Here is a 20335-nt window from a genome sequence, read left to right as displayed (position 1 = left end):
ATATTTAAACAATAATGAACCCATACAACTGGATCAAATAAAAGAGAAGGAACTTACAACGAGTAGAACTCGTTTTTATTAGGATTCCGCAATGGCACATTGTCTGTCTCGACAACAAGATCAACTACACCGCATTTGAAGATGGAGTGCACGTGACACATTCACTGGAAGTCAACATCGTTTTCTATTGGACAAACCGTTTTATATCTATCTGGTGTGATAAACTTCACCCTGACAAGGGAAACTTCGAGACCCCATCGCTCACATATCTCAGCTAACACCAACTCCCAAGAAGTCTGAGCCGTGAACATCAGCACTCTTCCCTCCCCGTTGAATCTAGCAATACCGCAAAAATTCTCCATAATATACCGGCCGAAAACCAAATCGTACGAACCAAATGAAATGAAGAACAAAAAGAAGACGAAGAAGAAGAAAAAGAAGATGTAAACAACAAACAACAGTCAGATAGGCAAACAAAAAAGTGCACAGTTGTATGCATGGAGGATAGACTAGACGTGATGTGATGTGATTGGGCGGTATTTTTCCCTCCATCCCAAGGGCAAAAAGGGAAATATATGTCAATGTCACGAGTAAGACATATTGTCATCGCTCGAATGAAAGTTCTCACCTCAACATGAGTCTCTGTTTAAACGTCAAGCTTTTTATGTTTAAACAGATACATATAGTGTTTAAAATAACGGTTTTCTTTTTAACTAAAGTCTATATAATGTAAATAATATGTAAAACGTTTAAACATCTTTATGTATGTGATTAAACACCGTTGTCATTGTTTAAAGAGTAAATCGATTATTGTATAACTGTTTGTATTGTTTACAATGCCGTTCTTTGTTATGTCTCTGTTTAAATTTGAAAATACAAATCTCTGATAACATTCTTATTCAATATTAACTTATTTTGTCCTGTTTAAATTTCATTTTACAGTTTAACATTTTCTTATGAAGTATCAACGTAATTACAATGAAATGTACTTAAAATATGAATCTCTGATAAAAATACATTTAATACAATACAATACAACATTCATTTTATTATTAAATATCAGTGTAATTACAGATGAGCATCAATTAAAATACAAATCTCTGATAAAAATAGAATGTAAGACAATACAAAAATTCTCTGTTTAAGCTTCAAACTCTCCATTTAACGCACGACGTAACCATCACGGACAGTCATTGCTTTATAGATCAAGTACACCGGTGAATACGGTGTCCACAACACTCGCACCAGCCAGACCACATTTTTTTATTGATCAAGTTCTTTTTAAAGGATATGTGATGAACCTTCTTCTGGTAATCATCCGCAATCAACTTGTAAGTGAAACTTTCTTTTCTTGACCCAAGGCGAAACGCACTTCCGTCATTGCTTACCCGTAGAGTAGAGCAAGAAGACGAGCATTTCGACTTGGGCAAGAAAAAGAAAGTTTTCACCTACAGGCTGTTTAGGGATGACAAGAGGAAAACAATCATGACACATCCTGTAAAAAGTCTATGATCTAAAAAATGTGGTTTGAATGGTGTGAATGTCGTGAACACCAAATGTTCGACTCGACAGGATGACCATCACATAAGAAGAAGAGGAAGAGGAAGAGGAAGAGGAAGAGGAAGAGGAGTGGTTGCGCCAGTAGAGTATGTTCAACGAAATGGTTCTTCCTTCCCATTTATACTGCGAAACCCAACAGCCTGCTGCCGCTTCGGCTTCCGATTTTTATGTGCGACGGCAGTGGAAACGCTTGGGTAACCGAGCGTGCATTAATTACGCTTGGAGACCGCTGCCACCATCGCGTTGTATATTTTAAGCGGATAAAAATACAGTTTAAACGATAAAAGAAAACATTTAAACATAGAAGCCAATATTTAACCAATAACAGATATATGTAAATCTAAAGTTCAATATTTAAACAATACTAACAAGTATATACACAATGCCTACTCGGCAACAGATTCATTGCACGATCTGCGATTGTGACCGGAAGCGTGGTAATGGCTACAACACAACTTGCGGACCGGAAGGGTGGCAATGGCGACAGCACAAAAACTCTCCATAATTTAATCGGAAGAGCTAAAATTGAGTACACCAAATGAGAAGAAGAAAAAGAAGAACAAGAATAAGAACAAGAACAAGAAGAACAAGATATGAGCACCCTAAACTTTGTTTGAGAAAAAGCAAGCAGGAGGCATTGGAAAAATATGCATAAAGTTCGGACATGATGTGATTGGGCGCCATTTTTTCCTCCTTTTGCAAGGGCAAAAAAGGAATTTCATATCATGGACCCACTTCAACTTACCGGCGGGGGGGTTAAAGGGAATGTAAAATATAACGGAGGGCTGTCCGGGGTGTGCAAAAGTTGGAGGGGATTTTTGGAAAATTTTAAAAATTACGAGGGATGAACAATAATTTTCCCTAAAAATAATAATGAGTATAGGCACCTCTACAAATTCATAAGTTGACAACATTTAGTTTTTGTTTACTGTCTCTTTGCGTGTTATATATATAATATTATTATATAAAAAAGATTAAAATTCACAGGTTTGTTGTTCAAACGTAATGTAAAGAAAGAAGGTACACCATAGAAGAACAAGCTTGTTTGATGATCATTATTGCTTTGAATTGACTTTTCTAAAGAAAAAGAAGTCCTTTTGAGAAATTTAAGAGTATAAACCTTCTCTCGCAATAATTACTCCCAATGACTTGCAAAGCCAATCTTAAATGCACAATTTACTGTACAAAATAACTTAAAAAATAAATAAATTTAAAAATACTCAAAATGAATTTAGAAATATCAAGGTTCATTAAAATACATTATGAGTAATATTGTTCTGGAATCATGTTTTTTCACAAATATTTTTCTCTTTCTCTTCTTTGGCCTTGGATTTTTATAATAATTTATAGTGCAATCAATCCAAGGACATAAACCCACTTTATCTATAAAAACATCCTAAATCCTATCATTGATGGGTTCTCTCTTTGCATTTAATAAGTTAATCAACTTTGTTCCCTAAATCTATATATGCTTTGACACCCACTTGCAAGAATGAAGCCAATCTACATCTTTATTCTCAAGTCATGTCTTAGCATCATCAATGCTTCATTAAACAATGTTTACTATCATTATTTTTTAAGTACAAATAAAAAAAATAAAAACAAATGCAACACCAATATGATCCAAAGCAAGTGTCTAACATGCTAACACCAAACAGTGATCATTATGCAAGCTAAGTAAAGGTTAAAGATGGAGCTTAGTATGAGTCATTAGTCACATGGATGCATCCATTTGAGCTTTAGTTAAGAGAAGTTTAGAGACATCAAAGAGATTTGGTCTTGGATTTAGAGTTTTCATAAAGTAATGCATGTGTTAAGATCCTTCTTCCCATCAATACTTTGTTTAACTCTATATTATATATACATATAAATTAATATTCAAACCAGGCAAACATAAACAAATGACATCTTTTATAATACTTTTGTCTGGTTGCTATATAAATAGCCCCTTGATTCATCATGCTAGGAATTTAGTAATTTACGTTAGAATCAAGGAATCAGTAAATTGGGGCACAGTGAAGGAGTCATGTCCAACCCTAGCTCTTTTTAAAATAGCCTGATTAATGGTCACCTCTTGGTGAAGAAAATAAGTATGATTGATGGATTCTTCTTCTTCTTTTGATGTTGTTGTTGATAATGATGATAATAAAATTTCTACATAGCTTTAATTTAGACTAAACCTCTTTTATTCTTCAAGCTTGTTTTAAAAACATTCTAATGATTTTGGTTGCTTGGGTAATGATGTATTAAAAGATTCTAGTATATATATATATATATATATTAAAACCTTTGTAAAATTTTGACACTTTTTTTTTATTATTTTGCATTTTCTGAAAGTGATATTTATGTTTGACTCGTCAATTTTTTTAGCTTTTCAAGGACTTTATTTATTTTTTATTGGACCGTAAGATAAGTGAGCAGGGAAATTCTCTGTGAAGAGGGATTTTCATTGATTATAGTGCCCTCCACAAATTTCCTCCTCATGCTCCAAAATTGCAAATTCTTGTAAATTAATTTCAACATGAAGTGGATGATAAATATATAAATAAATAAAAGACTATTGCCACTTTCATTTGTTTATGACAATAAGAATGAAAAATACATCCATACCACCTAGCTTTAAACAAAGGGAGACTATATAAAATTTATTCAATTTTGCCACCATCTTTATCGAATTAAATGGTGGATTAAGAAGCATGAAATTTTTCATTAATAATAATATTGATCAATCCTATGTATAAAAAATTGCTTGACAAGATACAATATTAAAATTGAACTTATTGTTTCAAATAAAACATAATAAAAAATAATGTTAGCTGCTTTCAAAATTTTACCTATCAGAAATATACTAATTATGGGAACCTTGGGCTAGCCCAATGGTAACTACCCATGGTTGTAAGTGAAAGGTCTCGAGTTCGAACCTCTCAGCTTACAATTCATATTTAGGGTCCCCTGTGGGAGTTCTGTGTGAGGATTACCTCTCGTTCTCCCCTCCAGGGTTGCATGGCGGGGGGATTATTCTCAGGAGGTCATTCAAGCCATTGTAACTGGCGCACCTCCGTACTCGTTTGTCCTTTACTTTGTCACTTGTCGACTTTGTCAAAAAGAAAAAAAGAAATATATTAACTATTTAAGATTCAAAATCAAAGCGAAAAAAATTTAATATGACTAGTATTAATATATTAGAGTATGTTTATTATTTTTTTTCCTAACTCAAATTGAAAAAGTTTGAAATTAATACTTGTTCATATTTAAAAAAAATAAAAAATAAAAAATAAAAAATAAATGGATAAACAAATTTAATTCAAAACATATATAACCAAATAACAATAATAAATAAATAAATAAATGACATATTTGAAAATCACATTAATAATAAAACAAACTAATGAAATAATCTCCTAAACAATTACTTAAAGGACAAAATATATATAATTAGAGAACAAGGACATAGCCGGCTAGTTCTCATGTATTGCTTTTGGAGGATACTTGATTTTAAGTCTCTCAATTCGCAAAATACACCCAGAGTTCCTTGTAGGAGGAACAATGATTTCTCCTCTTTAAGATAGGTTAGAGAGATTTAGCCCTTAGGGTCTTCAAACTATTCACTATAATTAGTATATTTTTATAACTATTTGTCACTTAAATGGGGGTCTTTGTCATCTATTCGTTAATGTGTGTGTGTGTGTGTATATATATATATAATTGGGCAGGGTTTGCTATTTTTTTAATTGTCTCAAATTTAAAAAAAAGAAAAAAAATTAAGTGAGAAACCTTATCTCTACTCGAGCAATCTATCTGAATTGAAATAATAATAATAATAATAATAATAATAACATTTTCATCCCAATACCGAAATAGTAATAGAGGCCAAATGACACAACAACAGGGCTTATTTGGATGAGTTTATAAAAAAAATACTTTTTTTGGTTTTTATAGAAGCACTTTTGAGAAAAGTACTTTTGAGTAAGTTAAGTGCTTATAAAAAAAACTGATTTTTTTGGGCTTATTTTACAGCTTCAACTTATCCAAAAAAGCTGATCCAAACATCAATAAACCATCGTAAGCACTTAACTTATATAGCTGATCCAAACATGCTAAATCACTTCTCTCAGGCGGCACAATCAATGTTGTTGTAGCATGGGCTCCACATCTATGAGCAATGCATTTTTGTCCATTTGAAGCAGAAAGAACAAGAAGACACACAGCGCAGGTGTATTTCAAAGTCCAAGTCTCTGCCATAGCTCATGCACCTGCAATCACTCATCAAACAACAGTCATTATGATGCACACAACAACAACAACAAGAACAACAAAGCCTCTTCTCTTCTCTTCTCTTCTCACTTACATGTGTTTTTCTCTCTCCATGTGTTTCACTGTGCAAACCTCTCTATCCATCTCTATCCATTGAAATATACACAGTGCCTCCCAAGAAAATCCCAAAGAAAGCTGCTAAACCTAAAGCTGTTGTAAAGCTGCACTCTTATATAAATCATACCCTCCATAGAATAAAAGAGAGAGAGAGAGAGAGAGAGAGAGAGAGAGAGAGAGCCACCTTTTCCACCTCCTCTTGCTCCTTCTATCTATATTATATATCTCCATCACTTGCTATAGATCAAGAAGATATCATCATCCTCATCATCATCATCAACAACAACAGCAGCAGCAACAACAACAACAACAACATCCATAGTCATGTACTTCTCTTCTCCATCTCCGGCCACTGCATCACCTCTGTCCGGCAACCCAAAGAAAAAGCGCCGGCCAGCAGGAACTCCAGGTAAGTTAATTTCATCTTCCTTTCTTCCTATATATTCTTACAGTTCTAAAAATGGAAAGCCCCAGACTTATGTATTCATACAGATCCTGATGCAGAGGTTGTAGCTCTATCGCCCAAAACTCTATTAGAGTCAGATAGATACATCTGCGAGATATGTGGACAGGGCTTTCAACGTGACCAGAACCTACAAATGCATAGAAGACGGCACAAGGTGCCATGGAAACTAGTTAAGAAAGATGCTACTGAGAGCAGTGGAGGTGGTAGTAGCGGAAGTGAGGTGCGCAAGAGAGTGTATGTGTGTCCGGAGAGCAGTTGTTTACATCATGATCCTGCGCATGCTCTCGGTGATTTGGTCGGCATTAAGAAGCACTTCAGACGCAAACACAGTGCGCACAAACAGTGGGTGTGCGCGCGCTGCGGTAAGGGCTATGCTGTTCAGTCTGACTACAAAGCTCATCTGAAGACTTGCGGCACTCGTGGGCATACTTGTGATTGTGGCCGTGTTTTCTCCAGGTTTAGATCAATGATCTCTTATATATATAAAGATTTAAAAAAAGGATCTTTAAAATTTAAAAATTTCTTTTTAATTAGTTGTTGATTAATGTTTGATGGTAGAGTGGAGAGTTTTATTGAGCATCAAGATGCATGCATGGCTAATCAAGCATGTAATCAAAGACCATCTGAATGCATTGAGTTGCAGCTGCTACCGACATGCAATAACACCAACAACATCTTGATCTCTTCTTCTACACCATCATGTTATGAAGAGGAGGAGATTGCTACTAACTTAAAGCTCTCAATTGGTCCAGAACCAAGAGGGATGGATGAGGAAGCAAAGGTGGAGAAAGTAATGGCTGATCAAGCGAGAGAGAATGCCAAAAGATCAATGCAAATGGCTGAGTTTGAGTTCAACAATGCTAAGAGAATCAGACAAAGAGCACAGGCTGAACTAGAGCAAGCTCTAGCACTTAGACAACAAGCTTTCAATCAGATCAATGTTTCTATGCTTGAGATCACTTGTCATGCTTGCAAGAAAAGGTTTAGCTCTGATGAGACTTCACCAACAGCGGTGAGCTATATATCCTCTGTTGTCACTGAAGGTGAAGGTGAGAATGATAACCAAAACCATGAGCCATAATAGTTCATGTATTTGTTCTTGTTGTTTTTGTTTTCGTTTCGCTTACTATATACACCAAAGTGATCAGGGAGGTTAATTAGTTTGGATGGTTGTGGTTTTTTTTTTTTTCAGTATGCATGGACTTAGTATAATTCTGGGAGGAAATTCATGTCAATTAATAAGGTCATAGAGACATAATAAACACTTAGTCTGAGACGTGTAGATGTAGCTCACGTACAAAGTACATGAAATGACATGGTTTTCAGTGCCAATAGTGGATGGTTGTGTGAGTGTGTATACCTTGGCAACGGAGATGGTGCAGTGACCTCACATGTGAAACAGTACATTTGTGATGCCAGTGAATGCATGCCACCTTCTGCTGCATCACTTGATGCAAAGCAAAAGCCATGCAGCATGAAACAAGGATTATGTTCCTCTTCACTATCTCTGTTAACTCCATTCATTTCCCTCTCTAGGGTATTGTGCTCCTCTTTCTCTTGTTTCTTGGCTAGACCTCTCTAGCTAGGGTTTCACTTTTACCCACCTCAAAGACAACTTTGCTTCAACTTTTTTCACCTTGTTCAATGGGGTTAAATCTGGTTTGTGGGGTTTAAATTTGGGAGGTCAAGGGGGCAGTTTGTCTTATATTTATTACTTTTTTATTTTATCTCACAGCCTTTTGCAAAGCAGACATATTTTGATATGATGTCAAGCAGTGGAAATTAAAGATAACCTGTCTGCAAATGCCATTTGACAGTTTCTGTATAAGACTTTGTTTGAATTCATTTTGATGTTTATTTGAACTTAATTGAACCTTTTTAATGCATGGTACGTAAATATTCCAATTGAACATTATATTCAAGAGGCGTTGATGATTAATTAGAGTAATAATGATGCTAATTAATTTCAACTAAGTATGATATTTGTGGGGAAAAAAAAGAAAAGAAAACCTTCTCTAATATAACACTCAAATCTTTATAGTGCCAACTTTTTTATTTGGTACCAAACTAGTGGATCTCTTGGTCCCAATTGGGATCCTGTGGTCTATAGACTTTTATGTAACCATGATATTTTCTTTGTATGAGATAACTATATATTTCATCAATTTAGATAATCAATTTTAATTGAAAAATAAATCATATATATATATATTAACTTTGGTGACAAAATATTGTATTTGGATAAAAAAACAACAAATTTTCAGTATATTAGAACACAATAATTACGAAGCTTTGAACACAAAAGGCAAGATATATATGACACTGCAGGTCTTATCTCATCTACTTTTATTTATGCCACATTTATTTCAAGTTGACTTTTTGTAAAAATTATAAAACTCTTTAAATAATGGCAAATAAATAATCGTAGGTGCTCTTTAAATACAAAGTCGCGTCTCATTGAAACAACATAATATATATTAACATATGTATATAATGCGTGCAAATAATGTCATTTTGATTAGGACTATTCTTGTTTAAATTTAGGTATAATATTCCAAACACTGCAAGGTGGAGTTATGGGAAGGAAGATGTAACCACCATTGAAGTGATTCATTCATGCACTTTCTTAATTTTTATATAGAACATGAATTTGACTCTCACTCTTAATTTATACATATATAGATAGATATAGAAGCTTAAGATGCACCTTAAATGGGTTAAATTGTTTTGGCTCTTAAGTAAGCAAGATAGATCTTGAAATGAGATCACAACAAACAAAAGTGAATAAACAAACTAAAGGCATGTCAAGGTAGTGGCTATAAATAGATGTTTCCTCTTCCTCTTCCTTTCCATCAACTTTTATCATGCCCACCACCCTATATGCCCTTGAGTCCATTCTATTAGTAGACACATGACACATGACACATGACACATGACACATGACACATGACACATGACACATGACACATGGCACATGACATCCTTTCTAGGATGAGAGCCACCAAAGGATGCCCCCACATCACCTTCACTCGTGGTGGTGGATCATATCACATGAAAGACAAAGAAAAGGAAACAAAAAGAGAGATTAAAAAAAATGAATAAATAGAAAAAGTATTAAGAGTGGTAGCATGTCATGCTGTGAAGGAATAGGATAGAAGAGCTTTGTCTTATGGAGCCAGAGACAAAGGGACCTCCCCTTGAGGTGATAATAAAGCAAAGGGAATGGCTTTCAAGAGAAAAAGCTCTTTTTCAGTACATGATTTTAACTTATTATAAATTTGATGATCTCCATGCAAATAAAGCTCATTTAAGCATGGAATACTTGCTTCCAATGGACATCCAAAGTGCAAGGCTTGGTCATTCTTTCCTTTTATATAAATATATGTATATAAGAAAAGCTCTCAAGGCAAAGCAGGCTTTAGCTTTGGAGTACTTAAAAGTATTGTGTGAGACCACAAACAGGCCATGTGAATTGAAAGTCTCAAGCTTTTCATAATAGTGCTGTTTAAGTTAAGTCAAAACCATGGAGTGTTTGAGATGAGCTCATTCATGAGTCAATTCTCTTTGGTGGTTCCCATATTTTGAGTCTTTAACATCAATGCTTTCATAGCTTACAAATTACTTCATGGAAATATATATATATATATATATAGTATACGAAGTAGCTAGTAACCATTAATTTCCGGTAAGCAGTATGCAGTTGGGTGCGTGTACTACTGATATTTCAGAATTATATGTAGATATTATATATATATATATATATATATATCCCCTGAGCTCTCGGACAACCACCTTTGCCATCCCAGCTAACAAGATCTTAATAATAAACCTCCACCAGTATTAAAGCTTATAGAAAGTCGATCTTTAGCCTCTGTTGGAGCACATATATATCATTTGGTGGAATTTTTAGCAAAAGATATATATATATATATATATATATATATATATATATATAATTAATAAATAAATGTTCTTCATGCAGATAAACATATATATATGATGGTAGTTGAAGCGGAGTCCATTATCAAACGTGGTCTTGTCTTTTACAATAATGGTCTAACGCACTATGGTCTGACCCACTGCAGAAGACCTTTTTGATCGCAACCTACAGTTTGCTTTCATTGTATTTTTTTTTTTCTGTCTCTCTTTTTGGCTTGTGGTTTTTAATTAATTAAATTTATTTATTTATTTTAATTAAATATTCTAAAAAAGATATATAAATTTCTCTATATGTTTCAAATAATTTTATTTTCATGGTTCAAACGATTTAATAGTTTAAATAATACATGAAAATGCATTAAAAAAAACCCAACTCATTAGCCCTCAAGATATAGTTTCATGTGCAAATTGGTTATTTACACACTCGCGAGGAGATAACTCACAATCAAAATATACATGTTTGTTTTTTAATTTAGTAAAGTACATCTTCATGTATAAATCAAGATTTTTTTTTTCATATAAAATGAGTAAACCTTAACTTTATTAGAAAGTCACAAAACTAATACAAATGAATAAAGATACATCAAACATTTGAGCATACATTCCACCAGCAATAGCGAATATCGACCCAAGAAGAAAAAAACATAAAACAACTAGAGAGATTAACTTCCATGAAAATAATCACAATGGTGGATCATCCGTCATGAGTGACATAGAGAACAATATGGTGCATTAACCCATTATCTAGTTCCAGAGTCGAATGTCATCACTTCAACGGAGAGGGTGTTGTTTACATGGAGGAAATTTGGGCTTTGTTTGATTATAGAAGTGGAATCCTCAAATTTAATCTTTATTTATGTTTGTGGTTGCAAGTATTCAAAAAATAATAATATGATTAATTTTAAATATAATCGATATCAATGAGAAAGCATTACAGTAAAAAATAAGTTATTTCTCTCTCGCCATATATTGCTAAAGATCGCCCCCGCAGCCAAGATGCCCTTACAGTTAGTCTCCAAGTTGTTCCTCCATGAGATCTACACATCCACCAAAGTGGGCGAATACCTTGTTTGGTTAAAAATATTCTTAAAGTGATTCTAAATTTGGGAAGCAAATAAATGGATATATGAGAAGGTGATGGTTAATACATTCCTTCTCTTTATGACAACACATTTGTAGTTACTAAATTGTGTAAATAAACTAGTTGGCCACTGAAGTATTGCCCAATTTCTATTTAGGTCACTGAAACAAAATCTATTTGAGTCATTTAACTTAGTAAATCATTCCAATCAAGTCATTATCACAGACGACATTAACGGAGTGATGATGTGGCAGGCCGACTCACCCAATTCAGTCCACGCCAACTTTCCACATGGCCGAGAAGTTCCCCCCTTTTTCCTCTTCCCACTTTCTCTCCTCCCCAACTGCAAAGTCACACTACAACATTGTAGGGTTTTAGCGGCATTTTATTGGCAGCGTTTTCATAAATGCTGGCATATCTACGGCATTTTTACTGTATGCCACGAATGCTCTTTCTAGGATTGAAGAATTGGATGTTGGCGGCGTTTTAATGGAAAACGCAGCGATGGTTTTTCCATTAGCGGCGTTTATAATATAAACGCCGGCAATGTGCATGCGCACTATCTGGAAAAGGATGACGCGAAGAATTTGCGAACATCAACGGGGTTTTCTCTAAAATGTCAGGAGATATGCCGGTAAATGTTTTGTTTTAGCGGCGTTTTTTTTACGAAACGCCGGGAATTTCCTCTTGATTTTCCGGCGTTTGTGTATAAAACGCCGGCAACACTACATCATTATGAGTTTTTACCGGTATGTGTACGGCTCTTTCATTTTAAAACGCCACTAAAGCAATTTCTAGTATGGAAGATTTGGAACTTTGCGGCGTGTTGATGAAAAACGCTGAGAAATGTTTTGTTAGAGCGGCGTTTTAGTTTTAAAACACCGAGAATTTATCATTTTTCGCGGGGATCCCTTTTAAACGCTGAGAAAGTCCATTGATTTGGTGCGCTGTTTGATAAAACGCCGGGAAACTTTATTATTTTTCTCCCACATCTTCGACCCTTGTCTGCAGGTCTTCTTCTCCATCGCATAAAAGCTCCGAGTTGCCCACCCTCTTTGCTTCCTTCTTCAGTCCCAAATCCTTCTCCAATTTGCTCTTTTTCCCTCGATCTCACTGCCATTCAACACCGTCGCACACTTTTGATACCTTGCTATTCGATCTCGGAACCATAGCAAAGGGGGTTTTCTGGTTGCTTGCCTTCTTTCTAAGGAGTTTTCTCCTTCAGGTTGCCAATTTGATTGCCTTTTTGCTTTGTGTTTGATTCATAATCTGCTGTGATTTCTTTGACGCATGCTTTTTAGGGCTATCAAACGAATCAAGATCCGAAATTTTTAATTCTTTAAGAGAAATCAAGGAAAGGAAGTTGATGAATTGTTTCTCCTATCTCTTCTTGTAGGTTTAATTAAAAGATGACCTCCAATCCCATTTACCATTGAGCTTATCTCTCTACATCTCCGGCCGCAGCCCCCGCTGCCACACGGAACCTCTCCTGGCAGCTACTACCCTCTCCTCTCAAGTGCCTAATCACCGTCATCTCCAACTCATTGTGGCTCCCGAGCATCAATCACTGGTGGTACTTCTGTCACCTTATCCTCATCCTTTGCTTCATTCTCATTCCTCTTTTAGGATTTTATCTAAATATTGGTTCATTCTTTTCTTTTTTTGATTGATTTGGATGGTGAAATTCTATCCGGCTTGCTTGAAATCATGTTTGCGTGGAGGTGTTGAATTTGGACATCTATCTTGCTTGTTTTGATATGGGGTTTGTAGAAAATTTTGGTCTTAGAGTTTGTTTTTTATTTTGGTTTATGTTTTTGAGGAAACTGGACTATTTTTAAGATGAGTTATAATATTGAGATATTCATCCATCAACACTATATTAAGTATTAACACTTTCTAATATACATCGGCAATATTTTGTCTCCAAAAAAGACATGTTGTTTTGCTCATTTGCACTGCATAATTGTTTGTCAAATGCGGCCGTAGTCATTGTAGTGATGCCTCTCCGCCATGGCAAATACTGACCTCTTGTTCATTGACATCTCTATCTTTCTAACTATTACTGTGTGTGTGTCTGTGTGTGTGTTAAACTTAAACCTCTGTGAACATTCACAAGAGATATTGAAGCACAGAGAAATAACTGGACAAACAATGGATATATATATATATGTGTGTGTGTGTGTGTGTGTGTGTGTGTGTGTGTGTGTGTGCGTGTGTGTGTGTGTAGGCTCATTATGGTGTAGTCAAGAAAACCGGCAGAGAAGCCCTGACCATTCGAAAAAGCCTGCTTGCTTTTTATTTTGTTTCCAGGACAAGAGTCACGGTGAAAATTACCATGTTGTTCATGCATTATTTCCATTATGACCTTTCTTCTGCCTTTCCCTCTCAAAGCCATCTATTACTGCATCTAGGTTAATTTTTCAAATAAATATTGTACTATAAAACCCATACCTTGCTACCGTTTATCATGCACTAGCCGGTAAAGAAAACATCCCCCACATGCAGTACTAAAACATATGAAACAACATGTGTAGATATATAGAGTTGCTTACTTGTGTACATTAAACATATAATGCTGTGTTTTGTTTAATACTAATACTCTAAATTATTCTTGCAGAATCATGCTTCTCTAGAACATTAATGCACTCTTAGGAGGTTAGATGATCAAGACCGATGAATGTTTGATTTTTTTTTCCCCACTTTTTTATGAGATTTTATGTGAACTTTGAATGTTTTTGGTGTCTATGAGTTTTTCTCACAATTGTACCTATCATATTTTGTTAAATACTTGTGATTGTGAATGAGATTCAAGATCTCTAAGTTGATTAAATTTATATATCTTTGTGGCATTCACATACAAGATTGTACATTATTTATTGATTTCATATTTATTTTTATTAATATATGGACAATCTTGAAGTTTAATTTGGGTTTTAGGTAATATTCAAATTTATTACGGGTATTAAATGCAAAAATCTGAAAAAAAATCACAGGATTTATCGAATTACCGGTGTTTTTACTTTAAAACGGCGGCAAAATCAACAAAGAATACACAGACCGCCGAATTTTTGTGGTGTTTATTTCAGAAAATGCTGGCCCTTTGGCGGCGTTTTATTACTTAAAATGCCTCCAATAAATCAAAAATCAATGTTAGACCATGTTCTTTTTCTGACGTTTTGGTTGATAAGCGCCGGAACATTGGTGGCGTTTATTTGTTAAACGTGGGTAAATCCGGGCTACTCTCGAAGAATTGGCATCAACATTGCCAGCGTGTTATGATCAAACGTCGCTAACTTTAGCGGCATTTTTATACAACAAACACCGCTACTTCAGCGACGTTAGTTTTGCCTGGCGTTTTCTCTGGCGTTTTCCAAAGTCGCCATGGAGTGATTTATTGGTGTTTATAAACGCCGCCAAAGGTCAATAAAAATGCCGGAGAAGACCTAATATGCTGTAGTGTCACGGGGCTGAAAACCCATATAGCTCCTTTTTCTCCCTTTTTCCACTGAATCTTTATCTCATTTTGCACGCTCCATTGAGGACACCCTAAGTAGCATGGCATCTGACGAGAGATTGATTAATCAGCAGAGTGACTATCGGAATGATGGCCAGAACTAGGATAGGTTGGATGACACGGTGCAGGTAATTAAGTCATTTATATTCTATTTTTATGTGTACAATATAAATGGTTAAATTGGGAAAGGGTATCAATTTGAGAAGGTTTTGTTTGTGAAATGCGTAATGCCTAGTGTTTTTGGTCACATTAGGTATTAGGGTTTAGAATTCATGCACAAGAGAATTCTATGCCAAGATGTCATTTTTGTGAAGTTGCGGTTGTGCTATGACATGTCCTGTATGCCTAAAGTAAGTGTGGAGAGAGGGAAAGAAAGGGATGTTAGGGATGACTACTTCTATATCCTTGATGATGTTCAGTCAAAATCTATGTTTTTTTGCTGTTGTAAGTTTAATTCTTATGGACTATTTTTTCCATATGTGGAGGGGTGTTGTCTTTAATTCTTATATGATTTTCAACTTATAATGTTGTTGCATGCTAGATTATATAAGAGAATATTTATTCTTTGCTTGTTAAATCTATTGCTTACTTTCTCCAATATATATGATATGCTTTTGATTCAATAGGGTGTTCACTTTTTTATGCAGAAATTTTCTTATACTAAATAGTTTCTATGTTTTATCAAGTGATAAGTAAGATGTGTGGATTGGTTTGTTTTGAGAATTTTCATGTGGTATTTACTATGTCTGTTCTTAATGTCTTGGTGAATGCTTTACTTTATTAGATAATTATAAAATCCTTACTCCCTAAATTTGCTTTGTTTTATTTGTTCAATTCCTCTTACAAAATTTTCTGTGTTTTGCATTAACTGTATCCTTGAATTAATTGTGGAAGGGGATTCAAAGCTATAAGCATTTTATATGCTGAGTGTTATGATATTTATGCAAGTCAATTTGATTTATTTATTGAGCCATCTATTCATCATTTTTCCTTTGTGTACCTTGTTTAATTTCTTCTAGTGAATGTCTTTACCATGACAAATTATATAAAACCATGCAGGTTGATATATTTCTTGTCCAAGAAATGGGTTATGATAATTTAGGAATTAGGAATAGAATGTTTGGTTATCAAGAAGATGAATAGAATGAGAGTAATGGTTGCATTGTGTGTTTAGATTCAGGGTGCAATAGTGATAGTTCTGAAACTAAGTTTCATAAAAGCGATTATGACATGAGGTGAACTTTTACTAGGTTCGGGGGGTGGGGGAGAATGATGGTGCACAACATGGAACTATAGGTGAGGAAAGTGATTATGATAATTTTGATTCCTTACACAGTCAAGATGAATTTAATGACCTAGGTGTATGCTCTAGAAGAAGATGGCAGAATTTAATAATGAGACAGACATGGATAACCCCAAATTAGTAAAAGGGATGGTATTTTCTACTAAGGAGGCTTTGAAGGAGGCAGTGTGGCAATATGGAAGAAGGAGTAGATATAATGTGTGGTTTGAAAGGAATGACAAAAATAGGGTGAAAGCAGTATGTAAATAGAACTGTCCATGGGTGCTTTGGGGATCTAAAATACACCCTAGAGATGTTTTAGATAACACCTGGCAAATTAAAACTTATGTTAGTAAACACACTTGTCCTAAGCAGTGAAGAACAAGAACGAGACATCAAAATTGATGGCAGTTCATTACTTACACAAGTTTGCAAATGATCAAAACTATTCAATCTCATCATTAAAACTATTCAATTTGCTAGTCCCATTGAGTAAGTGTCACATGGCTAAACTAGAAGCACTTGAATTGGTGTTGGGGAATGTGAAGAGCAGTATGGAAAAATATATGATTATTTGGAAGAGCTAAGAAAGGCCAATGTAGGAACCACCACCATTTGTAAGCTATATAGCAGATTGTTCTTAAGAATGTATGTTTGTCTACAAGCTTGCAAGAATGGGTTCAAGTGTAGTTGTAGACCCATTATTAGCCTCAAAGCATATTTCTTGAGAGGATACTATGGTAGAAATCTAATGGTTGCCATAGGAATTGATGCCAATGATTGCATGTACCCACTTGCATTTGCTGATGTTGAGAGTGAGAATTTTGAATCGTGGTGCCGGTTCATCCAACTGTTGACGGAGAACTTTGAGATTGTCAATTCCATCACTGGTCCTTTATGTCAAACAAACAAAAGGTAAATAATATTCCCTTGTCTATGCTTTAATTTCTAATTACTTGAGCTTGAAATTACAATGTTTTGGTTATTTTATTTACTGAACTTTAATGAACAGGGACTTCTTAATGCTTTGATAGAGTTGGTGCCAAATGCAGAGCATAGGAATTGTGTTAGGCACTTGTACACCAACTTCAAGTCTCAACCAACAAACAAAGCTAAGGCATTAAAGGATTATCTATGGAAAGCTACCACAACAACCTATTTAAAAAAAAAATATGAGGATGGAATGAGACAAATGAAGAATTTTTCAGAGACTGCCCACAAATGGATGGAAAATAAAGACCCAAAGCATTGGTCTAAGGCTCATTTCTCACAATGACAAAGTGTGATATGCTGCTTAACAATTTATGTTAGTCATTCAACAAATATATCTTAGAAGTAAGAGGAAGACCAGTGCTAACAATGATGGAGACAATTAGGACCAAGCTCATGCAAAGGGTTGCAATAAAGAGATAGGCAGCTGAAAATATGCAATACCTTTATGCCCTAAAATTCAAAAGAAGGTTGACAAGATCATTGAAGAGGCTGGCAGGTGTTAGGCTAGACAAGTTGGTGGTGCCAAGTATCAAGTTTCATGTGGGCCAACAGATCAACATGTGGTTGATTTGGATGAAAAGAGTTGTTCATGTAGAAGATGGGATTTGACTAGTATCCCTTGTAACCATGCAGTGACAGTAATGTTCACAATTAAAGAGAGACTTGAGAGCTATGTTGAGCCATGTTACCATAAGGAAATACAGTTGCATATATATTCTAATTTCATCCAGCCAATTAGAGGAGCAAAACAATGGATACATGTTCATAGGGACGCAAATGTACTTGTCGATTGCGTAATAAAGTGTGCATAAAAATAGAGTATTGGTCCACAGGAAAAAAGTGAATACTAGTAGTAACTATAAACTCGAAAAATAGCCTAAGTGATCGAATATTGTGTTTGCGAACAAAAACAAGCAAAGATAAGAAAATCAGAAAAAATATAGGAAAGAAATCAAGGAAGAAAGTGATGTCTGGGCATATTATCCCTCCATGGTTATAAAGTGCAGGACAAAAGTTGTTTATGCACGCAATCCTATTTAAACCGAGAGATTTCCAGAATTATACTAGACTCCGATTTCTCAAACAAAGAGTAACTGAATAAGTGAAAAGTTGATATAGACATCCACATAATCGCATTAACGCTCTATGAAACATTACTGTGAGCTAATGATAATCACTTTAGCAGATAATCTCCCCTGTAGAGAAAGATATTGCCCCTAATCTGAATACAAAGTAGAGATGTGATTTCTCCTAAAATCCACTCCACATGATTGCAAAGAGTACAGAAACTACCACTAACTCACTTGAAAGGATTGCGAGAGATGAAATCTCCAAAGTACCCTAACCAGAGGTGTACTCACTATCCTCTCAAATTGCGGTATGTCTATGCTAGGTAGAAATTTCTTATTGTCATGTAGCACACTAAATATGATAGCTAGGGTTTTGGCCTCGTTAGCAACCAAGCATTCAAACACAATTAGATTCAAATGGAAATTATTGCAATTAAAAAAAATAATAAAAATATCAAAGATCTAACAACCAATGTCAAAAGTAAAAACCCTAGAGTTCAACTATGCCCAAACATCTACAAATTAGCCCTCCATTAATGGAGGACAAGCATCCAAGATACAAATAATAGGAGAAAACATGAAACCCCCCTTATCAATCATAGTAATGAAGGATCGTCGAAGAAGCCCTAGGAAAGCTTCCGCGCACACCGCTAAGGTGAACTTGATGGCTACGATCTTCAATCTCCTTGAATGTTGATCCGAATCCCCCTTGAAATAACCCCTTAAATGCTGGAGATTCATCTCTTATCTTCCTAACTTTGCCTCCAAGAAAAGTCCAAAAGAAAAGTATTGAATGCCCTAAAAATCCTCATAAGTTCTATTTATACTTGACGGCTTACAGGCTACTTACGGGCGTAAGGACGTGGTTGTAAGGGAGCTGGAGAAGATAGTTGTGAGCCTTACGGGAACACTTACGACCGTAAGTCACGTCCTTAAGGTCTTCTGTTTGTGTTATGGTTTAGCTTACGACCGTAAGCTTTGGACTGTATATTTCACTATATTGCTTCTTGCGATAACCCTTACGGGCATATGCTGTGGTTAAAAGCTCCTATGGAGATGAATTGGTTGTCTAGTGATTTCCGTGTTAAAGCATATGCAGCTGCTTAATCAATTCAGTATAGACAAAGGCACAATGGTGATACTCATTAGCTTTGATACAATAATATCAAACATTCCTATTGAGTCTTCCATGATGATCATTTGCATGCTATAAAATTTTTTTTTTGGACAATTTTTATTAGGAAAGTGGATAAACCACTAATTTATTATAAGCAAAATAAATTGAAATGCTATAAAAAATACATTCTCTACATTCTGAAAAATAAATTGAAATGAACACTGTAACTGCAGAAATAAAGGTTCTGCTCAATCTATGGCTTTTGTACATGGTGCAGTTCTTGTTTTAGATGCTTCAGTACTATCAGTTCCCTACAATGTGGTGCAGTTCTTGGTTTGTACTAGTTTTACATTCGTGTTCTTTTTCGGAAATTTATGATGTAATTTAATTTGTATATGAGATTGGATTGGAGATGAACTTGGACTTGGTTGGTCTACGTTGATTGAATAGTTCTAGGATTTCTGTGTTTTGATTGTTTTTCTTTGGGTTTGAATTTGTTTTTCTTTTTATTTTGTTAGTGATTTTTTTGTGGGTTGGAGTGATCTATGGCTTCGAAGATGAGTTTGTAGGAGTTGAAGGACTTGTAGAAGGATCCATCCACATGCTGGTATTCATATCATTAAATTTAAAGTAAATGTTACTTCTTTGTAGTGCTTGAAATTCTCATATATTTTGATGTAGTTATTCTGTGTACTATTATTTTAGCCCAAAAGATGTAACCTTTCAAAAGCATCTATTGAGTGATTAAATTAATTAATATATTTGGAAGAGTATAGTGACTTTTCAAATGATATTATTAGACCTAGAAGATGTGACACTTCACATGCATCATTTGAGGGTTAATGGTTTCATTAAGGGAAAAGTTGTTACTTTTAGAAGAGTCTTTTGGAGGCTATAATATGGGTTAAATTAAGTCATTTGATGATATAGAAATCATTTGCA

General features: G+C 34.9%; 1 protein-coding gene across 2 annotated transcripts; it reads left to right on the top strand.

Moving 5' to 3' along the window:
- Positions 1-5792: 5792 nt before the first annotated feature.
- Positions 5793-7571, top strand: LOC120281939 (protein indeterminate-domain 14-like). 2 transcript variants are annotated; one of them, XM_039288632.1, is made up of 3 exons: positions 5793-6340; positions 6436-6853; positions 6956-7571. In XM_039288632.1, the coding sequence occupies exons 1-3, from the start codon at positions 6256-6258 to the stop codon at positions 7476-7478; spliced, it is 1026 nt and encodes a 341-aa protein (XP_039144566.1). In that variant the 5' UTR covers positions 5793-6255; the 3' UTR covers positions 7479-7571. The 2 variants fall into 2 exon arrangements, with proteins under 2 accessions (XP_039144566.1, XP_039144565.1); XM_039288631.1 differs by having other exon boundaries at positions 6424-6853.
- The last annotated feature ends 12764 nt before the right edge of the window (positions 7572-20335 follow it).

The sequence above is a fragment of the Dioscorea cayenensis genome, chromosome 18 (assembly GCF_009730915.1).
Source record: "Dioscorea cayenensis subsp. rotundata cultivar TDr96_F1 chromosome 18, TDr96_F1_v2_PseudoChromosome.rev07_lg8_w22 25.fasta, whole genome shotgun sequence".
NCBI lineage: Eukaryota > Viridiplantae > Streptophyta > Magnoliopsida > Dioscoreales > Dioscoreaceae > Dioscorea > Dioscorea cayenensis.
This window is presented reverse-complemented; position numbering and strand designations above follow the sequence as displayed.